This window comes from Dipodomys merriami, unplaced genomic scaffold (genome assembly GCF_024711535.1).
Source record: "Dipodomys merriami isolate MVZ:Mamm:240054 unplaced genomic scaffold, mDipMer1.0.p SCAF_97, whole genome shotgun sequence".
Classification (NCBI taxonomy): Eukaryota; Metazoa; Chordata; class Mammalia; order Rodentia; family Heteromyidae; genus Dipodomys; species Dipodomys merriami.
This window is the reverse complement of record NW_027206590.1, coordinates 3,081,802-3,103,125: the sequence shown is the minus strand read 5'-3', so window position 1 is coordinate 3,103,125 and position 21,324 is coordinate 3,081,802. Positions and strand designations below refer to the sequence as shown.

Here is a 21,324-nt window from a genome sequence, read left to right as displayed (position 1 = left end):
TAGGTTTAATTAGGTAGCCTATGAAGAGAATGCCACATGGTATTTAGGCAGGAAAAATGTATTTACCAAACTGAAGCCCTGCCATGCATGTTGGAGAGCACATGGCCCATCTCCGGGCCAGGACTTATCTAGGCCAGTGATATGAAAAGGTGTGGTGTGGCCAGGAAGAGGGAAAGGTGAGGCCATGTTGGATCCGGATGTGACCTCTGACTCTGGGACCCTCCCCTGGTCCTATGGGAGGTGTGACTGTGGGCATCCCAGGATGCGATCTTAGAGGAGAGGATGGTGACTGCTTCCAGGTATGCCAGTTACCTAAGTAACACAGGTACTGGGCGGTGACTTATGGAGGACAGGGCCCACATGGCCCAGGGCAGACCTTACAGTTTTAATCTGTGATTTTTCTGTTTCCTTTCTTGTATTAGGTAAGCTCAACTTTGACTTTCCCTTAACAACTGTATTTCCCTTGACCCTGACTTTTGTGTGTACCTGTCTTTCATTCTTTTCCTAAAAGCCCTGAAGGGCAGGATCTATCAAGGACATGTATCCATTTTTGTGCCCCCAATTCTGGACCAGCATTGAAATAGAAAACACTTCGAGGTCATGTTATCCAGTTGTGAACCAGCATGAATGACCAAGTGTGAAGAAATCACCTAGAAATAGCTGGCTTCTTTATATCATTTGCCACCAGAGATATTTACATAAAAGCTCCATAGGCCCTGAAACTCAGATGCACAATAGACTCTACAAGTCAGACACAGGTAGACCTTGTACAATCAGGAAAGCCAAAGTGCTTTTTTGTGGCAATTGCCCTTGTTAAAAGCTTGTAAGTGTTTGCTTAAGCAGAATGAAAATGTGAGGCATGCCTGCCTAAATTATCCCTTTCCAGATGGAAATTAAAGAGATGAAGACCAAAACGCTCCATCAGAGGACTTGGTGGGTAGCCTTGTGAATGTGGTGAAGGACTGATTTAACATTCAGAAGAAAAACTTCTATAAAAATCAACCTTTCTGGAGCTGACCCTAAGAAAAGTGTACAGCCTCCGGAAGGATCCATTTGTATTAAAGATCTGTGGGGCAATACATTGTTGAAAAGCCTAACATGGGAATTCAACATTTTTAATTACTTCTGCATTTTCCCTCAAACCTTTTGCTCTTCTACTTGTGTCACCTCAGTGAGATATCTGTGATAAAAGTAATATTTGTACCACCTGCCTCCCAATAGGTCTATTAAACCAGAGTCGCAGCCTTATAAAACAAAATCCACATTGTGTAGGGTAATGTAAAGGAAAGAAATTAGGGAACCTGTTTGGGGTGCTGATCAATGTGCTTACTTTCCCGGGGCAATTGGACAGCTATGAGAAAGGTAGATCTTATGAATTTGCAGGTCTGCTGGGTACATGCTCTGGTGAAACATCCTTGGAGTCCAGTAATGACAAAAGGTCTTCCTGAGGACTTCTTGCTTTAGGTCTGGGTTTCTTGGCCTCAACACTGTTATCATTTTGGGCTGAACTGTTCTTCCTTGTATTGTTGCCCTATGCCATGTAAGATGTCTATCAGCTCCTCTCTTCTACCTGTCAGGTTCTAGTAGCACTTCATCCTGCCAGTCTTGATCATCAAAAATACCTCCAAACATAGCTCAGTATTCCCTAGAGGAAGGGAATTCACCCTGATTGAGAGTATCATGTAAACAAGGAGTCAGTGAGGAGGAAGTCTAGTAGGTAGAAGAGGTCAGGAAGAAGGCAAGGGTGTGTGACACTACATAGTCTCCTTCATCCATGTGGGGCTCCTAGGTTGGAATGTAGAGATAGCGTAGCAGGGTCAGGTCTTAGAGGTCTTTGTTACCATGTAAAGGAATGCCTGTTGATTTGCAGTCTTGGTTATTCCAGGGCCCCTGTTACCAGTTGGGTGACTTGAGTCATTTAGCCTCTTTGAACCTCTGTGGCCTCTGTACATTCAGTCTCACAGGTGGATATTGCACAAATTAAGGCCATGTGAAAGTGTCAGTCACTTCCTGGGTTTCTTGGTGTTTGTTTTTGGTTTCCTTAGCACTGTCACATCTAGTAAATCTTGTTCTCTCTACGTGTACTGGTACTCTTTATCCAGGCAGTATTACTGCAGTGCCTCCTGGGTCCTCTGCCACAAATCCATTCTCCAGCCTGTAGTTAGTCTTCCATCCCTCAATAGTATATGTGAAAACTTAGGAAATATTTCAGTTGGCCACAGTACAGATGATAAGCACTAAAAATATGTCCTTTTCCAAATGAGCTGTGTGTCAGGCTAAGATACACTTCAAGGCTGAGATTGAGAAAAAAGAATAAAATAACCCATAGATCATGATTTATATTGATTACATGTTAATATTTTGTACATACCATGTGATTTAAATGATGAACAATAGTTTTTATTCCTATTATCTTTAAATAGCTATACAAAGGGATTTCACTTCAATGTGACAGTTTGTGAGTATAGTGCATCTTGATGTGTTTGTGGCTATGGAAGAGAGCTTTGTAAAAGTGATCTGTTTCTTATCCAAGGAAACACATTGGTTCTTCATGAGTTAAAAAAATATTTAAATAAGTTTTTTACTGTGAAACTACTGTACAAAGGTGTTACAGTTACATGAGCAAGGTAAGGAGTACATTTCCTACCAAGCATTGTTGAGATGCAGTTTGTTCCCAGTATCTTCAGGGGTGGATATTTAAAATATATTTGGACAGTACAGAACCCATACTCTTGCGTAGCTATGACATATGTATGTATATACATTCATATATACATATTTACATATGCTCATACATATATATGATAATACATGCATACATAGTTATGATAAAGTATAATTTATAAAACGTCATAGCAAAATATTACTAGCAATAGCATAACAGATAAAACCATATAATAAAAATTACATGAATGTAGTCTTTCTCAATGTCACCACATCTTATGGTACTAATCTCATCCTTCTTATGATGATAATGTGATGATATGGTTGTTTGATGAAAGGTTGAACTGAGAGGGATGAGGTGAGCATTGTGACTTAGGAATTTATGTAAGGGTTACTTGAACATAACGTTACAATCTTTGGCAGTTGGACTGAGAGCTGAGTTACCTAAGTGACTAATGGATGAGTAACATGTACCACATGGATACAAAAGTGACTGACAACACATCTTGGGCCAGATAGAGTGGGATCCAATCTCACAAGATTTCATCATGCCACTCAGAATGGTGGAAAGCTTATTAAACTTAGGAATTTTTGGAGGCATTTTCCATTTAATGTTTTCAGATGTCTACAGGAAGGACAAGTGTCCTCTACTGTATAATCTTTGTCATAAGACAATCTGTTTTTAAAGAACAAGTATGGTCTGTTTATAAAGAACAGGGACATGTAGAATCCTGGGCTCAGAGGAGATTGTAATTCCCTTCTCCTGATATAAGAGCATACTTTCCATTTTAGTAGTCCACCCTTTACCAGGGTAAGTAGCCTGGAGGATCAGGAGCAAAGCACATCTTTTTGTTGTTGTTAAGTTTCTTTCCTACTTGCATCTAATTTGTGAGTACCAAAGCCATTGCAAGATGATGAGCAGCTAAAATTCTACAAATTCATTTTAATCCAAATACTTCAACATCTCACACAGTTCTAATTTCATCATATTTTACATTTCATTTGACCTTTCTAGATCCTTGTAGCCACATTTGATATTGCAATGGTCCTTTGCCTCATACTTACAAGACTCCAAGCTTTTGAGTGACTTACTAAGCTCCTACAGCTAGAATAGGGATGACTGGCATTTGACCCAGGTCTCTTGATTCCCAGTGCTTTGAAAAATACTGCGAAGCCCATATGAAATGCAGATTGTGCTTTGCAGTTTGCTTTTCATGTGGCAGAGACAAGATGGACAAAACTCCCATGACAGGCAATGTATCTCATCTGCAGAGTTGAGTGAAGAGGTTGAAGGGAGACAGTGTTGGAGTACCTGGCGTGCCCACTGCCCTTGATCTCTGACATCGCAGCAGTTCAGAGACAGTGGCATGTTTAGTTGCAGCCAGAGAATTGTACTTCTCATTGAGATCAAGACAACTGGAGATAATAGGAATGGACTCTCATGGCCTTTACAAGACAGTGAACTCCGGGTTCTCAATGTTTATTTTAAGCATATCCTATGTGTTTTTCACTCTTTGGGTTCTCTGATCAATGTGTGTGTGTGTATGTGTACGCGCGCTTGTATGGTGTATGCATGTGCTAGTCCTAAGACTTGAACTCAGGGACTGAGCACAGCATTGTCCCTCTGAGCTCTTTTTTTTTTTTTATTGTGAAGGTGATGTACAGAGGGGTAACAGTTTCACAGGTAAGGTAATGAATACATTTCTTTTGGAGCAGTGTTCCCCCTCTCTTGTTTTCTTATGTTTTCCCTCTGACCCCAATTCCCTTCCCACCCTCCAAGTTATAAAGTTCATTTCTAACATATTGTTTAGTGAGTATTACTGTTGTATTGGTTTGCCCTTGGTCACACCCTTTCTGTGATTCCCCTTCACTTCCCCAAGTCAAATAAATTTATATATAAGACACAGGGTACTGAAATTAGAATCATGAATAAACCCAAGGAGGAAAAAAAAACAAAAGACAAAAGAAATAACTGCAAACAGAAAACCAAAAAAAAAAAAAGAAAAAAAGGAAAGCAAAGGAAAAAAAGAATACAAAACAAGCATACCAAAGAAAAGCCTCTTAAAGCTAGTGCACTACTATTTAGCCACAGCTCCACTTCTGGCTTTTTGGTGGTTAACTAGAGGTAAGCATCTCACAAACTTTTTTCCCTGTCTGGCTTTGAAGCAGAATCCTAAGATCTCAGCCTCCCGAATAACTAGGATTGAAGGCATGAACCACCAGCTGGCACCTGGTTCCCAAGATCAATTTTTAATTAGGGACTCCAGATCCAAGTGCCAGGTTGGCAGCCAAGGACCATCTACATGAGGGAGATGCTCTGGGGCCTGATGTACAGGGATGTTTGTGTGGCTGGAGACTTAGTGAGAGGTGTCAGACACTTAAAGTTTCTTTCCCCAAGAAGCAGAGAATGGAGAGACAGTGAACATTTCTAGTAACATCAGTGCACATGACAGTGACAGTATCTGTGTCAGGGCCAGAACATTGCTATGGGGACCTCCTTGAGGTACTAAGCAGATTATGTGTATCATGTTACAGATGTTAGACAGCCAAGGCTGGCTTTGTTTTGAAATTACGTCTTGAAACAAACTTTTTGACTACAGAGGTACCTGAGGGCACACTCTTTCATTGATTTGTCCAACAGATACTGGTGGAATGCTATCTGGGTACCTGGGTGTACATTGACTTTAATGCTGACAGGGTTTTTTGCCCAAGTGAGATTAAGATCTAGTGACACAGCAGCAAGTTAGCAACTAATCAATCAAATAATTGCCTAATTTCAGAATTTGACGAATACTGTGAAGGAAACAAACACAGCATAGTGATAGATGATGTTGGGGAGGAGCTTATTTTTTTTTTTTAATTTTTTTTTTTTGCCAGTCATGGTACCTGAACTCTGGGCCTGGGCACTGTCCCTCAGCTCTTCAGCTCAAGGCTAGCGCTCTACCACTTGAGCCACAGCACCACTTCCAGCTTTTTCTGCTTATGTGGTGCTGAGGAATCGAACCCAGGGCCTCATGCATGCAAGGGCAAGCACTCTGCCACTGAGCTACCTTCCTAGCCCGGGGAGGAGCTTATTAGGAATAGGATTGTCCATGAAGAGTTCTCTGAGCTGACATGTTCAAAGCTGATGAATGTCCAGGATGAGCAGATGTAGTCGTGTAAAGATCAGGAACTGGGACAACATTTTGCAAGAAAAGGCAGAGGTGACATGGTATGAATGACAGGACCCAACCTGTTCCAGTTAAAATCAGCAGCTCTAATGTGCTGACTCTTCAGGGTTTTTTTAAATTTATTTTTTATTTATTTTATTTTTTTTATTTTTTATTTTTTGGTTATGGGGCTTGAACTCTAGGCCTGAGTGCTGTCCTTGAGCTCTTCAGCTCAAGGCAAGTGCTCTACCACTTGAGCCACAGTGCCACTTCTGGTTTTCTGGTGGTTAATTGGAGATAAGAGTCTCACGAACTTTCCTACCCAGGCTGGCTTTGAACCTTAATTCCCAGAATAACAGACCTGAGCCATCGGCGCTCAACTTCCTTCAGATTTTTTTTTAATTCCATAGATTTTTTTTTTTTGGCCAGTTGTGGGGCCTGAACTCTGGGCCTGGGCGCTGTCCCTCAGCTCTTCAGCTCAAGGCTAGCACTCTACCACTTGAACCACAGCGCCACTTCCAGCTTTTTCTGCTTATGTGGCGCTGAGGAATCAAATCCCGGGCCTCATTCATATGAGGCAAGTACTCTACCACTGAGCCACCTTCCCAGCCCAAGTCCATAGATTTCTATTTCCTCTTCATATGTTTCTAGACAACCCGTATATAATGAATACACACAATGTAATTTCTAACAACCAAAGTGGTAATGAAAAGATAGCCTCTGGCTGGGCACTGATGGCTCATGCTTATAATCCTAGCTACTCAGGAGGATAAATCATGGTTCTGAGACCACCTGGGCAGAAAAGTCTGTGAGACTTATCTCTAGTTAACCAACAAAAAGCTGGAAGTGGAGCTGTGGCTCTATTGGTAGCATAATAGCTTTGAGCAAGCTCTTGTCCCTGAATTCATGTCCCAAGACTAATGTGTGTGCATATGCGTGCATGCGCATATTCACTCAGTCCCCCACCCCCACCCCAAACACTTAGAGCACAAGGCATTTGAAAAGTGGATTACTGACTAGGTTCTTTAAAATGTAACCAGACAAGCCTGGAGGGTGTGTTTCCAGTTAGATGCTGCAGAGATTGACTCATTATACCTACACATGTAAATTATATACTTCATGCTCTGTGCTGGGGTATTTTGAATTGTGAACAATATAACCAGACATAGTAATTTAAGCTTTTCTCTCCAAATTTATTATTTAGTTATTTAATCTTTAAATATTTATGCAGGAGGGTTTCAGTTCCATGTGTCGGTTTATTGACTCATTTATGATCAATAACAATGATGATTGAAGATTTTAAGTAGTTTTTAAGCAGTGCATGCTTCTTGTATAAATTTTAGGACCGTATATTTATATATAGTACAGTTGCTCATATCCTAGGCCTAGTGGTACCTTTCAACATGTAAGCCTTTCTTCATGTCTATACACATGTAGCTATTGTCCTTACATATAAACATTATTGGATGGGCTTATACATTTGAACTTTGAATCCTCCTTTTATGGCCTAACATATGAGATTTTTTTTTCGGCTCATATATTGTTTGTAAATGTGAATTTCCTTAGTGGAGACAGATAGAAGAGGGTGGAGTACATGTTTAGGAGGAGAAACTATCCTGACCACGGGACTGCATTGGAGTTAAGGAAGGGTATTTAGCCATGACTATGACACTTGAAGGAACAGAGCTGGTTTTTCTACTTCATGCCTTAGCATTTGCACCTGTTTGGGATATAATGTCCATCCCATTTCTATCTCCTCTTTTCCTGTGCTGATTCCCATGTTGACTTACTTCTGATGTAAATTGAGATATTTTTCCCCCTTAAACTTGTTTTTACTGCACAGAGCTGTCATTTAAAAGTTAAATCCATGAAGGAATATTTTTCACCTGGTGGGTTTAATTCCTCATGCCAGCATCATTATAAAAGACAAGCTATCCTAGACTCTGTTTTAAAACTTTGTTCAAAGCATATCATTTTGAAATTAACTTCTGTAGGTAGGGAGAGAAAAGGAGGAAAATAAGTTTTCTACAGTTTTTTAAAAAATGTTTTAGCAATGTTGATGCAGTTGAGTTCATTTCCCATTGTCCTATTTTCCCCAAAGTCTAAAGTCATTTCTAGTATCAGTTTGGCTTATAGTTGAATAAAACCAATCAAGCTGGATGCAGCAGCTGGATTGGAACCTAGATCTCTTAAAAACTATAGCACAGTCCTTTACTCTTTCTCTTTCTTCTCCTAAGAGACTCTAGCATCTTCCTTGCCTAACTCTCATAATCTAATAGTTGTGTTCTGCTTGTGTGTGTGTGTGTGTGTGTGTGTGTATGTGTGTGTGTGTGTGTGTGTGTGTGTGTGTGTTATGTGTGTTTGCTGAGTGTGTGCTGTATTTGTTTCCCAAATGAAATACTTTCAGCATGAAATACTTTCCTAGGGGAGAGTTTTCTCAAGTCAACGTTCTGTGTTCGAAAGGCTTGCTTTTTCAGTGTAACTTTCTAGTCCACCCTCTCCAGCCCTGAGTTCTTTCATCTGTTTCATAAGGCCATTTAGAAGATCCGTCCAAATGGTTGCAGAAGAAAGCCCAGCACTGACAGTTGAGATTGGCTCCATTAGTTGTTTATTGCTGATAACTTGCAGAGCACAAACTCCTGAAGCTGGAGAGGTTGCCTCTGGTTAGACTCTTGAGTTCATTCATTCTTTTAACAGACAGTTATGCAGGTGATAAGGAGTATGCTAAGTCAGGAAGTGTGAGCATCAGAAAGGGTGGGGGCCTCAATTAATGGTAAGGAATGGAGTCAGATCAATGAGGTCACACCATTACAAGGAGCATAAAAGCTATGATGGAGACAGTTATATACCATGGCAATATGGAGGGGGACATCCAAATTAGCTGTTCCATGCATGCCTATTATTTGGACATCTGTTACATCTGTCTGCACAGGGTATCCTTCTCTGTCAGGGGAGTAGAACTCCCATCTGTGACCATGTGACATCCATCTTAGGGAGCAAGTAGAGAAGAGATCTTGTGATCTGTTGGCTCTTTAACCTCTTGTTTAAGTCATATGATTTTCTGGTCAAATATTCAGGTGAAAGCTTATGGGCTCTGTACTTCATTTGTATCAAGCTTCTTTCTTTTTTTAACATGTCCTGGCATTGTGGCCAGTCTTGTTCCTGGCCTAAGGATCATCCCTCACCAGGCTGGCTAGAGATTATCTGTTTGTTCTTGTCCATTCTCTGTACACTGTTGTTGTTTGATGCTTTTTTGAATTCACCTCTTCTTTCATCATATTAAAGGTAGAGCTGTGAATGTAGTCCTTACTGGGTTGTAAGTTCTCTTCTGCGACTTAGGTCTATGAAGGTAGATGTTATGGCCTGACCAAGTTCCTTTTCTTTGTGTGTACTCTTCATTGTAGCTCAGGTATTGTTCAGGGTCGCCTGAAATGTATCAGCAACTTTATCTGTCTTCTACAACAGGTCCATGTAAATCTCAGTTGTCATGTACTTGTTTCCTGCAGAAGTTTTTGTTTGGTCTCTGATTAAGCCATGCTCCTTGAAGTCAGCCACTGTTCCCATTTTGAATATGCATCACCTCTTTAGTGCTTGATAGATATAGATGGTAACTAAATTCTCCTTTAATTGTATTAGTCACATGGGTATGAAAGAGAGAAAGTTTCCTCAGACTTCATTATTTCCTCAACTGTTTTGGTTTTGATAGACTGCAAGATGGGCAGCATTTTTTGGTCATATCTTATACTAAAATGTAAGCAGGAAGTCTTAGACGAGGTCTGCTTTCAGCATCTATACGTTATGCTTATTTTGCCGTTTTCATTTGTTTACTGTGTGAAGGACTGAGCCCTTGCTCTTTGCTCTTTGTTTCAGAAAGTACTATGAGGGAGGCTGAGGATTTCATGCTCCGGACAGAGACACGACACTGGGAATAGGGATTGCTACTTCTGAGAGGATGCTGGCAATCTGCAGAGGGAGACGGAAATTCCTGGCTGCCTCTTTGACTCTGCTGTGCATCCCAGCCATCACCTGGATATATTTGTTTGCTGGGAGCTTCGAAGGTAAGGGTGGGAATTAAGGAAGGAAGGAAGGGATTGTCAAAGTGTCTCAGAATGAGAGCCTCAAGAATGAGCCTCAAAGCCATCTGGATCACCCAGGTTCATTGGGTAGAGCACTGGAATATTGAAGCCTTATCATGGGAAATGACTTCTTGCATAGGTTGTTGGAAGCCATCAGCTATCTGAGGAGAAAATGAAAAGAGCAAAATAAGGTGCACCTTGATGTGATGGTGGGTTGGTGAGTTTGGAAACATCTAAAAAACTCTTTTAGTATGTGAAGGAAGGGGAGAAGGTTGAGCCTTGGAGTTTAATGATGGAACCAGATGTTTCTGCCATTGATTCATCTGCTCATTCTTATTTTCAGACATTTGACTATTTTGTTGATTTGACTTCCCTACCAAACCTAGTGTTGAGATAGCAGCCAATTGGAACGTGTGCTATGTGAAGATAGGTAGGTAGGTAGGTAGGTAGACAGACAGACAGACAGACAGACAGACAGACAGACAGATAGATAGATTAATGAATGATCTCTCTGAATGGTGATGTGTGCTGAGATATAGGAAGCAGGGTGTTGGGGGAGAGTTTTGTGGGGGCTATCAGGCTTTTGCTGGGGGTGATAGATGCTCAGTTCTGATGAGTAGCACAGGGATGGAATAGAAAAACTGCCCTACCCAAACAAGTAAGCACAAACGATAATCCCTACCACTTCCAAGAAGTAAGTAGAAAAGACAAGATTCATCATTTCTTCAGCCAGTGACTTCAAATATGGGGAATTTTTTTTGTGTCAAAGATGGTTTCCCTACTTTCAGGATGGGGAAGAATGGCAATGTGAGAACGCTTATTTTCTTTTTATTTATCCCCACACTTGAGTTAAGAAAAAAAATTCTCATGAAAAAATGGCTTTAGGAAGTCACTACTGTGTTTTTATTTTTTATGAATAAATTTTATTGCCAGCTCAAGGCTACTTTTTAATTAGGACTGCCACTTTACTTACCAAGATTTGCTTTGAGACAGCCAGGTAGAATGTAAACAAGGTAGAGCTCAGTTCCTGAACTCTAGTCCAGTACTGGGGCCCAGTACTATAACCTGCCTCTCAGCTCAGCTATACCCCTGGGCCATTCAGAGCTTACATCTTAAGTAGCTATGTGCCTTGGCAGTGGGTGGCTAATTTCAGAAGAGCAATTAAAAGTAGGAAGGTGAACTGATGCTGATCCTGAAGGGATGTAAGGAAATGTGCTCTCTGACAAGGAGAGCCTTTATCCAAAAGGACAGTACCACCCAGTGCCAGTATAGGGTTCCACAGGAAAAACACGGACTTCAGCAGTGTAATTAAACTGATAATATACTACTACTACAACAACTACTACTAGTATTACTACTACTACTACTACTCAATAGCAATGAAGATGTTGATAGTCCATAAACAACTAGTATTATGACCATTTCTATGTGCTAGACCTTGGCCATCTTGGTCCTCACCATGTCACCATAGATTTCATATAGTTACTATCCCAGTTGATTAGATGGGGTGTGTCAGAAGCTTTGTTCATCTGCCCAGGACCTCCAAGTCCATCAGGATGAAGCCCAGACTGGATTCAAGAGCTTAGGTTTTTGTTTTTTTTTAACCATGTTACTGTTCTCTATGCACATTTGTGCTTCAGTGTGGTGTTAGATTTTGGCAATGGGTCCGAACAATTGTCACCTGATCTTTCTGCAGTGAAGTTGTAGAGTTTTGCTTTGCACTCAGGTGACAGAAATCCAGCCTAATTTAATTTTGGCCAAACAAAATTGGGTTGTTAATAAGGTTAGTGAATTGCTGGGTGTAAGTGGCTCAAGCCTGTGATCCTAGCTACTCATGAGGCTGAGATCTGAGGATCGCGGTTCAAAGCCAGCCCGGGCACAAAAGACTCTTATCTCCAAATAACCACCAGAAAATGGGAAGTGGCACTGTGGCTGAATGGTAGAGTATTAGCCTTGACCTGAAGAGCTCAGGAAAAGTACCCAGGCCCAAAGTTCAAGCCCTACAGCCGACCCAAAAAAAAAAAAAAAAGATTAGTGCGTTCAAAGATAGCTCAGGCTTTTCGACAGGCTTTGAGTCAGGGGCTGAAAGGTTGTTTTTGTACCTGGATGTTTCTCCATCTCTCAGCATGGCTTTTCCTTCATAGAGGAAGTTTGAGACTGACATCCTCATCAGTCTCAGTAGGAAAAGGACTTATTCTTGTCCCTAATCTCCCCATATGGCCTACAGTATGTGGTTACCTCTAAACCTCAGGGCGGACTGCCTGTGGTTACTCCCAAACCAGTTCTTGTGATTGGCAGAGTCTGTGGAAAACACTGTGGGGTGGAGAGTTGCGTGAAACATGGAGTGTAATTGGAGCTCAGTGGTATGGTTTCTCTAAGAGGAGAGAGTAGAAAATGATCTAGGTTATGGCAAGTTCATAAGTGGCTGTGTTTCTGGTTTGGTGTCAGTTTGAAGACCTCTTAGAAGCATTATGCTATCTGGCCAAACTGATGAAGTGATTTCACCAGACTGGCAGAGGGTTTGTGGGAGATAAGAGCATAAAGAAAATACTCTAGACAGCAAGTCCAGATTGACAGTGGGCGTTATTCTGTCAACCTAATACTTCAGAATAGACCATCGTATCATCGTGGAAGCTAGAGGATATGGGCATATTAATAAAAGTAACTAGAGTGACACAGGCTCGCACTGAACTTACCAGGCACCAGCTGGTCCACAGTTGGATTGCTGCATTTATTTCTGAGCTTGACACTCTAAGAACAAAGTAGAAAAGTCAATGTGCTTAGGAAAACAATGAATTTCTAGTTCAAATCAGGTTAAATAAGAGACAGTGGAAAGAACTAGGGATGTTTGCCCTGGACACGAAGAGGCTGAGTGCACAGACTGCTTCAGCAAGTGCTTAGAGAGCTGGCACCTGCATGAGACAGAGGAATGTCTCTGGTGGCCCTAACTCTGTGCAGGCACATGGCCTTGGGACAGAGGTCAAGTCCCTCATCATGAAGAACTCTGTGCAAAGCTGGACCTTAATGCCCAGGAGGTTGTGAGATAGTCCACATGAGAGTGTTACCAGCAGAAAGCCAGTGTCCTGGGAGAAAATCTGGTGATAGGGGAAAATGGACATGGTGGTTTGTATGACTAGACCCAGAGATCTAAGTCTCTAAAAAAAGACTAAATGGATACCAGGAGACAGAGACCACCCCCCTGGGGTGTGCCCAGTGCCCTTCCACAAGGACCCATAAAGGCACTCTTTTCAAAGTGGTTAAACATTGCAATTCTACAGTCCATTTATTGATACCCTGGAGTTTTTGACCGCTTGGAACATGAAGCCATAAATAAGGAACAGAGTTTGTGCCTGGATTTCTCAAAATACTATTCATGTTTTATGTGAACTTATTTATTTTTCAACCCTGTTTAATTTCGATAGGTCTCTTGAGAGCAGAGCCCAGAATTACCTCTGAGATGTGAATGCTTTTAGTGCAAAGGTTTTAATGGTTCAGTTACACAGAACAGCCCTATGGTGGTTGAGTGCTAGATGGGGTAAGAGGCCACTGGCTTTAAAATCAGCTTAGACAGGATAGCTGAATAGTCTGGCATATGGTCACTTTTCTTCTTAGGGCTTAACCTCCAGTATGGCATGGTTGTCAGGATGAAGCCCACTTGTTTGGTTCTAATCATCCGTATACAAATTTAAGATTCTAAGCATAAGTGATATAAGTGAAACAGGTAGAGCACTGTCCCCAGTTAGGGGAATATAATTAGAAGATGGAGTAGCTTATTGTGATTTGTTCTGGAGTGTGAAACCAGGATCAGTGCATAACATTTCCTGGGAAATATACATTGGTCTGAGTTGAGAAAGAATGGCTATTGTAACCATTAGATTGTTAGGTATGACATTCTCCACCGGGAAAGAAATGGTATTTCATTTGTCCAGGGCAGTTTGTCCCGGGACAAGTGACTGTGGGAAAAGAGGCTAATTGGAGATTTTTTCCTCTTGGCATTTTGACTTCAACATTTCGGTTCCAACTTCCTAACTTTCTTCCCCAGTCCAATTGTCTTCCTGCAGCATCTTAGTGAACACCTCTACTGTAAGCCCTTCCAGCTTTGTGCTTTGGAGTAGTTACTCTCTTCCGTCTTCCCTACCTGCTACCTTTTGTTTTTCTCTGATCTTGGTTTTTGCAGCTGGGTTTTTTCTTTACTCTTATCTTTCCTCCCTGCTATGGCTCTGCCGTTTCTCCTTTATAGTCAGGACCCCATGCAGCAACCTGAGCTGTCCTGTATCTCCTTCTTCTATTGGAGAAGGGCCAGTGCCATATTAAAGCACCATTGTACTCCTTGTCATAGTCTTCTGGTCTTTCTCCTAATCTTCCCCTGCCCTATCTCGGCTCTCTGCCTGGGGTACATTGGACTCCTTGACTCTGGACTGCACTGCCTTCTGTGGCCTCTCCTTCCCTCTTACCCCTGGCCTGTGGCCTCCTGTTCTCTTTCCTCTCCCTTCTTGCTTGACTAACTTAGAGCCTCCATTATCTGCTCACGCATGCCTGCTTTTGGCCAGAAGTTAGGCTGGCTCCCACTGTCTGTCCTCTTCCCTATGTTATTTCCCCTTTATACCTCATGGAGATTCCTTTGTCTTGTTTTCATAACCACTGATCTTTTTGACTGATTAGTAGCACCAGAAAAGAGGAGCCCTTCTTTTCTTTTTCTTCGCCCATCTGTAGTACTATGATACTGCTTGGAGTAGAGTTGATCCCAAAATATTTATAGAAAGAATGAACAAAGGAATAAATATGCTTTCTTCTGGCTCTGAGTGCCAGCAGCTCACATCACTGCCTCTAGGATCAACTCTGGCCTCCTTACCAAACTCCAAGTCTATCCCTATTTTACCCATGTCTGTTTTTAGGTTCTAGTGTCTTCTGAAACTCCCTGAGAGAACTTCATGCTTTCCTGTTTCACAGTTCTACTTTCTGCCAAGCATATTTTTTGTTTTCCAGTCTTTCTCCCAGTCCAGATCTTAAATGTCCAAGTTCAATGTCATTTCTACTTAATAACCAATCCTGTGTGGAAATTTCTATGGCTGGGACTTACCAGGTGACATGTTGCTTATTTGATTTCTCTTCAACCACAACACTATGATTTTTTTTCTTGCAATTCAGGTTGTGCTCACTCTTTATTTTTTACTTTTTATTTTTTTGTGCCAGTCCTGGAACTTGAACTCAGAACCTGGGAGCTGCCTCTGAGCTTTTGTGTTCAAAGCTAGAGCTCTACCATTTGAACCATAGCTCCACTTCAGGCATTTTGTATTGGAATAATAGTCTCATAGGCTTTTCTGCCTGGGTTGGCTTTGAACTGCACTTCTCAGATCTCAGCCTCCTGTCTAGCTAGGATTACAGGGGTAAACAACCAGCACCTGGCTGGCCCTGTGGGTTTTATATTTGTGGTATATTCCTCTGTTTTCTGCCTTTCTCTGGGAGGTATTCAGATGTTTTTGAGTTGTCAGCATGTAGAAGAAAGGAAATTTAAGGTCATTCAGAAAAATGCTATTTTTGATTAGCTATTATGTGATAACTCATAGCTAGCTAAGTGTGGACATTTCCCATGGCCGTGGAGGAGGGCCAGGGAGGGCAGGAGAGTTCTTTAAAAGCAAACGTCTTCAGCACACATGCAGAATCTAAGACATTTAAAACCACATCATGAGCAAACATTGTATATTAACTTCTGAAATGATTTCAGTCCACACTCACCTTTTGTTATTCTTAAAGCCTATGTTCTCTGTTCCTTCTATTCTTATCTTTACAAACGCTGACATTTGACCATTTTACGAAGTTGAAATGAGAGCAGATTGTTCTAATTTAAAGCCCTTCCTTTGCCTTTTTATTATGAAGCCTTTCAAGATGCATATACAGTAAAACTTAGGGAATGGAGTATATTTTATCTAGGGAGAACTGCATCCTAGCTTAGTGTGTCCTGTCCCTAAGCACAGAGAATGTGCCAGAATGTTTGTGAACTTAGACCCTATAAGACAATATCAAATAATTTGTTAAAGTCTTAATGCCCCTCAGGGCTGGGCTTGGTGATGATGGCTTTGATGGCAGCAAAGCCTATTTTGTCTTTGCTGCCAATGGCGCAACTATAACACTTCATAAGAATATCATGGGATTTAAGAATACAAGATGCTGAATATATTATAAAAGTTGTATTGGTTTTATTTTTAATGAATCAAAAGTGAAGAACTTTTCTAGGCAGTGCTTAAAACCTGCTAGTGCAAAGCTTGAGAAAAATCTTACAACGAATGATAATATGAACAGGAGAGTGAGCAGTTTTTAATGGCTCCTGGGACACAGGACACACCGTAGGGCTACACTGCCTGCCTTTTTAACCTTTGCATGAAGAAATAGTCCCAGTAAAATCTTGCTATCCGAAGCACACTGAACTCATAATTGAGTTGCTAAAATTGCCTCTGCTTTTCTTCTACTGAGCCTTCTATTTACAAATAATATTGGCCACCACACAGAGCAGAGAAACCGGCCTAATTTATTAGTTTATTAATCTCCTAGGAAACATAGGTCAGGAATCAAGAAACCAATGATTTCCCTGAATATCAGTACCTGCCTTGTACAGTCATCCATCCTCCCCTGTTCAGTTTCAGGTACACAGAGTCAACTGTTTGAAAATACTACATGATACATTATAGACACAAGCCACAAATTTTAAATTGTGCATTGTTCTGATCAGTGTGCTGAAGTCTGGCATCATCTTTTCTCTCTCATCCAGGGTACATATCATACTTTTGTCTAGTATAGCTACACTGTATACACTGTCCCCTCATTAGCCACTTCACAGTCTGACCAGATTGGCTGTCAGCAGCAGCACCTCCATGTATTTGTGATCAAGTAGCCCTCACTCAATAGTAATGGCCCCAAGGCACAGAAGTAATGATGATCTGATCAGATGTATGCCAGTTTGAAATGGCTGATGAAGAAAAGCTATTAAGTACTTCCTGTAAGCACTCCTTATGCTGTCCTCTTAGGGAAAGAAGGAAGATTGTGTACTGAGGCTGCTGATTTCCACGATAAGAATGGACCTTTTAACCGTAACACTGTAAAGAAAGAGATGGGCACACAGGTTTTGCCAGACCTCAACCTGCAAAAGTTGTGACCAAAGCACATGAATGCTGGGTGAAGATAAAAATAAAAGGTTATGAAATTTGTGTATAGATGAATGGGAAAAACCCCAAATCTTATATATGTAAATTGGGCCTGGAAACTCACCACTCTGGGTTCTGGATGAGAGCTGCTTCACTTTCCTATAGGTCAATCACCGTCATCACCACATTCTTTGTTTTCCTGGAAGTCAGAAGTCTACAATCATTCTCATTGGACTTAATTCAAGATGTTGTCAGGGCTGGTTCTTTCTTATGTGGGCATCTTATCATCCCTGAATCTGTTCTGAGTTCTTTCTTTAATATCCCAAAAGACTTACATCTCATGAAAAGTGCCAAGTATTCAGATATATTTAAAAATATATTTTCAAATACAGTATTGTGTTTTTTGCCCAAACTGGCCTGGATTACAATGTTACACAAAATAGCTAAAAGAAATTCACTTACCCATTCCCACTCAGGGATGATGAAGCAGATTGGCTCATCTGGCCTTCAATTATGTTGAGTTTGGCTTGCCCACTTTTTTATTTACTTGTTTATTTTACCATTTTTATTTTATTGCTAATGTTTAGATATTGGGAGATTGCAACAAAACAGAGCAAAAGCCACTCAGGATTTTTGGCTTTCCTTGAAAAAAATGGGAATGATTTAGCAACCTAGAACCTACTATCACTGCGGCAACCTTTGGCAGGAGCTGAGCAGTAACTGTTCCTTCAGTAGTGCTTGGATGTTCCAGCTTGTCGGTTACCTTCCTTCCTAGTTGGTTTCCATATCATCTTTGCAGCATTGTTGTATGTAGATCAGAATTAAAACAGAAGACCTTTTATATTGGTGTAAATCACCTGTTGACCTTACCTGGGCTCATTTAGTCTTTGACTTTGAATCTTTTGGCTTTTTCTCTTCCTGGTACTTGTATACAGTACCTTATTCATCAAACAATTTCATACTGGTTGTACTGTTATAGATAAGGAAATTGATGTTCAGGGATGTTGAACTTTTTAACCAGCTAGTAAGAGCTGTGCCTTGTTTGACATGGTATTATATACTGTAATCTACCAAGAATGTGATGACACAGAAACAACTGGACGATGTCATTTCAAAGTCAGGGTGCTCAAGTTTTAGACAAGGACGAGACAAGCCCAGAAGGCATGTAACAAGGGGCTATTTTGGACTGGAAGGCAGATCGTGTTCTGTGCTAGCAAGATTATTATAAGCCAATAGAAGCAGAAAATTCGATTAGTCCTTTAATACAATTTGCATTTTGTTTCTGCACTAGACTCATACAATTAAAAACAGGAATGGACCTTAGAATCATCCAGGCAGGCTTATAGCCTAAGCAGATAAAACCCTGCAAAACACACAAGAGCTTTATTTGAGGCAGGGTTGATGTTGGAGTCAACATGTCCCTGAAGAACTAGCAGACCTGGATTTGAAATTTAGCAACAGCACTTGAATTACAGAATGGCAATAGATTACTATCCCTGCAGGTCTGTTTTCTCCATTTAAGGGAACATAATATGTGACCTCCACAGTTGGTATAAAGATTAAATGAAGCATCTGCTGTACAACAGTGGTTACTCACTGCATCTTCAGTTTTCTTTTACTCTTTTATTTTCTGAAATTCAAGGAAGTCTCCTGGGAGAAATGCAAAGGTTACCCTTCTCTTCCAGTGAGCTTTTGTTTTACAGCTGAACAAGTAGAGAGAGACCTGTTGACTCAGGAGGTCACCTTGCTACAGCCTGGGGTGGGGTGATTGGAGTCCCCTCCAAGATAGTATGTATTACCTCTTGATTCTGTGCTGCTTACACATTGTAAATTAGTATAGCGGAAGAAAAACAGAATTGAACACTACCTCTGTACCTTTCTGTCTGTGCCTATTTCTAGAAATATGCTCTACAACATTTGAGCATGGGGTAAGTGTGGACACCTACCTGAGACACACATCTCAGCTACGATCATAAATGTACCTTTGGCCATTTTTGGAGAAAAGTAAATTATTTCACAATTGATGACTGACCAGCTGTTAGAACTTTCAAGAATAACAAAGAGGAAAGGCTGGCCTTGAATGTAAAACTTAAACACTTTAATGACACATTTCATGGGGCTGAGACTGGGTCAGCATTTCATTCCCATGTTGCTCTTTAAATGCTGTGTACCTTTGGATGAATCCTTTAACTTCTCAAATTTGGCTCAGATTCCTTCCTCCAGAATTGAGGGTGTTCCTCCCTTCTTGACAGCAGAGAGTGTCATTTAGTGTCATTTTGTGCTTAGAAGCCATTTTGAATATGCTGTCTTTGTGCTCAGAAGTAAAAACTCAAGGAGTCAAGAGATGGAAGGTGAAAGTTGCATTGGTTGGAAAAACCTTGGTAATCTTGGGGCTTCTTATTTCTGTCTCTAGGAAAGGATCATGGCTGTTGGGATCATGGCTGCTGTGGCTCATGGATGTTAGACCCTCTGCTCCAGCTCAGGGCACCCTATGCTCCATTTCATGGGGCATCTGAATTCCCTGAATGGAGGAGCAGAGAGTCCTGTGATGGGGACCAAAACTTAAGATGATGTCCAACCACAAGTCCCTCCCCCCGCCCCCCACTGGGTTTCTACCAATTGATAGCAATATGACTAGGTAGCATGGTATCATCAGATGCTCCATGCCATTAGGAAGAGAGATGATTCTGTATCCAGTGACTCACTGTACTTCACAACCATTAGGTGAATCACACGAGGTTATCCATTCATTCAGCAAACCCAGCCAGGACCATGAGCTTATTTTCTAGTGTAGTGAAGAAAGAGGAGTAACAGACACATTCATCCTGTGCTGGGTGGTGATAAATCCAACAGGGGAAAATATAGCAGGGTGAGACATCAGGGCATGTAGCAGGGTGGTGGGCTTAGAGAAGCGTGGGCAGGGCACGGAGATGCTCTGGGTAGGCCATCCTCAGGGATGACATGGAATCAGAGGCAGGGAGCAATAAGAGGAGAAGACATCCAGGCAGGGGCAGGCAGGAGGTAGAGGATGCCTGGTGCATTTATGGCACAGATGGTGGCTAGGGAGAAGAGGACAAGGAGTATGTGAAAATCTTGGGGAGGCTGGGAAGAGCCATATGCAGGCATGGAACCCAGTACCTGGCATCCCCTCCTTGGGAAGCTCATTCATCATCAGTTCTTGCCTTCCTCTGCTGGTCCATGGTGAGAGGCACCTCAGTGGATGCTCTGTCCCTGGCTTGAAGGAATCACCTAGTTCTCTACTAGCATTTTCCAGGTGATGAAAGTCTCCTGGAGTGTTTATTTGATCTATAGACTCCTTGCCCACCTTTGACAAATGTGTAGGCAGAACTTTGCTTGCCCCATATCTGCTAAATGGGATGCCAGTGCACACGATTTCAGTCAGCATGGTACTGCCAACACTGATGATTGAGGGCCTAATGTTTGCCCTGCTTGCAAACCTCACTGTTCGTTTCTTTGACTGTGAAACCTTAGCCCACATACTGAGTTCCTCAGCCAGTATCTTTTTTGTATTTCTGTTAACCATTTATTGTTTTGAGCAATATGTCCTTGGCATAGGGTTCCTCCTCTTCAGAATCACTTTAGCCCCAGTTGAAGGGTTTGAATCCCTCAGGAGAGTGCCTGTCACAGGAGCACTGGTGTGTTGTCATCATTATTATTTACTCTGATTGCACACTATCACAGTGGTCCCCTGGTATCTGTGGGGAATTACTTACAGGACTGCCTTCCAAAACCTGCGGATGCTGCAGTCCTTACTATAATATGACATGGTATTTTCTATGCTCTACACCCATACTGTCCATCTATTCATCATTTCTAGCTAACATGTATTACCATTTGTGTAAATCATTGTTTTACTGCAGTGTTTAGGACAACCTCACGAGAAAAAGTCTAAACTTGTTCAGCACAGACTTACTTTTACTGATACTTTTGGTTTGTGATTGATTGAATCTGTAGATTAGGAATCAACAGAGGTGGAAGATATGAATTGCTGTTAAAATCTCCCTCTCTTGGCCATCTCTCTGAATTCTTAGTCCTTGGCCCAGTAACTAGATAGAGAAGAGGATCAATAGCTATCAAAATGCTAACATGTAATACCATTTGTGTAAATGTTTTACTGCAGTGTTTAGGACAGCCTTACAAGAAAAAGTCTAAACTTTTTCAGCACAGACTTACTTTTACTGATACTTTTGGTCTGTGATTGATTGAATCTGTAGATTAGGAATCAACAGAGGTGGAAGATATGAATTGCTGTTAAAATCTTCCTCTCTTGGTCAT

The 21,324-nt window shown here is 41.3% G+C and overlaps 1 protein-coding gene across 8 annotated transcripts in view; it reads left to right on the top strand.

The window, feature by feature from the left end:
• Positions 1-21,324, top strand: part of Large1 (LARGE xylosyl- and glucuronyltransferase 1) — a 461,800-nt gene that overhangs the window by 121,966 nt on the left and 318,510 nt on the right. For all 8 annotated transcript variants that reach the window (XM_070014410.1, XM_070014413.1, XM_070014406.1 and 5 more), the window contains one exon: positions 9,684-9,871. In XM_070014410.1, coding sequence (XP_069870511.1) covers positions 9,766-9,871 — 106 coding nt within the window. In that variant the 5' untranslated portion in view covers positions 9,684-9,765. The remainder of the gene's footprint in view (positions 1-9,683; positions 9,872-21,324) is intronic.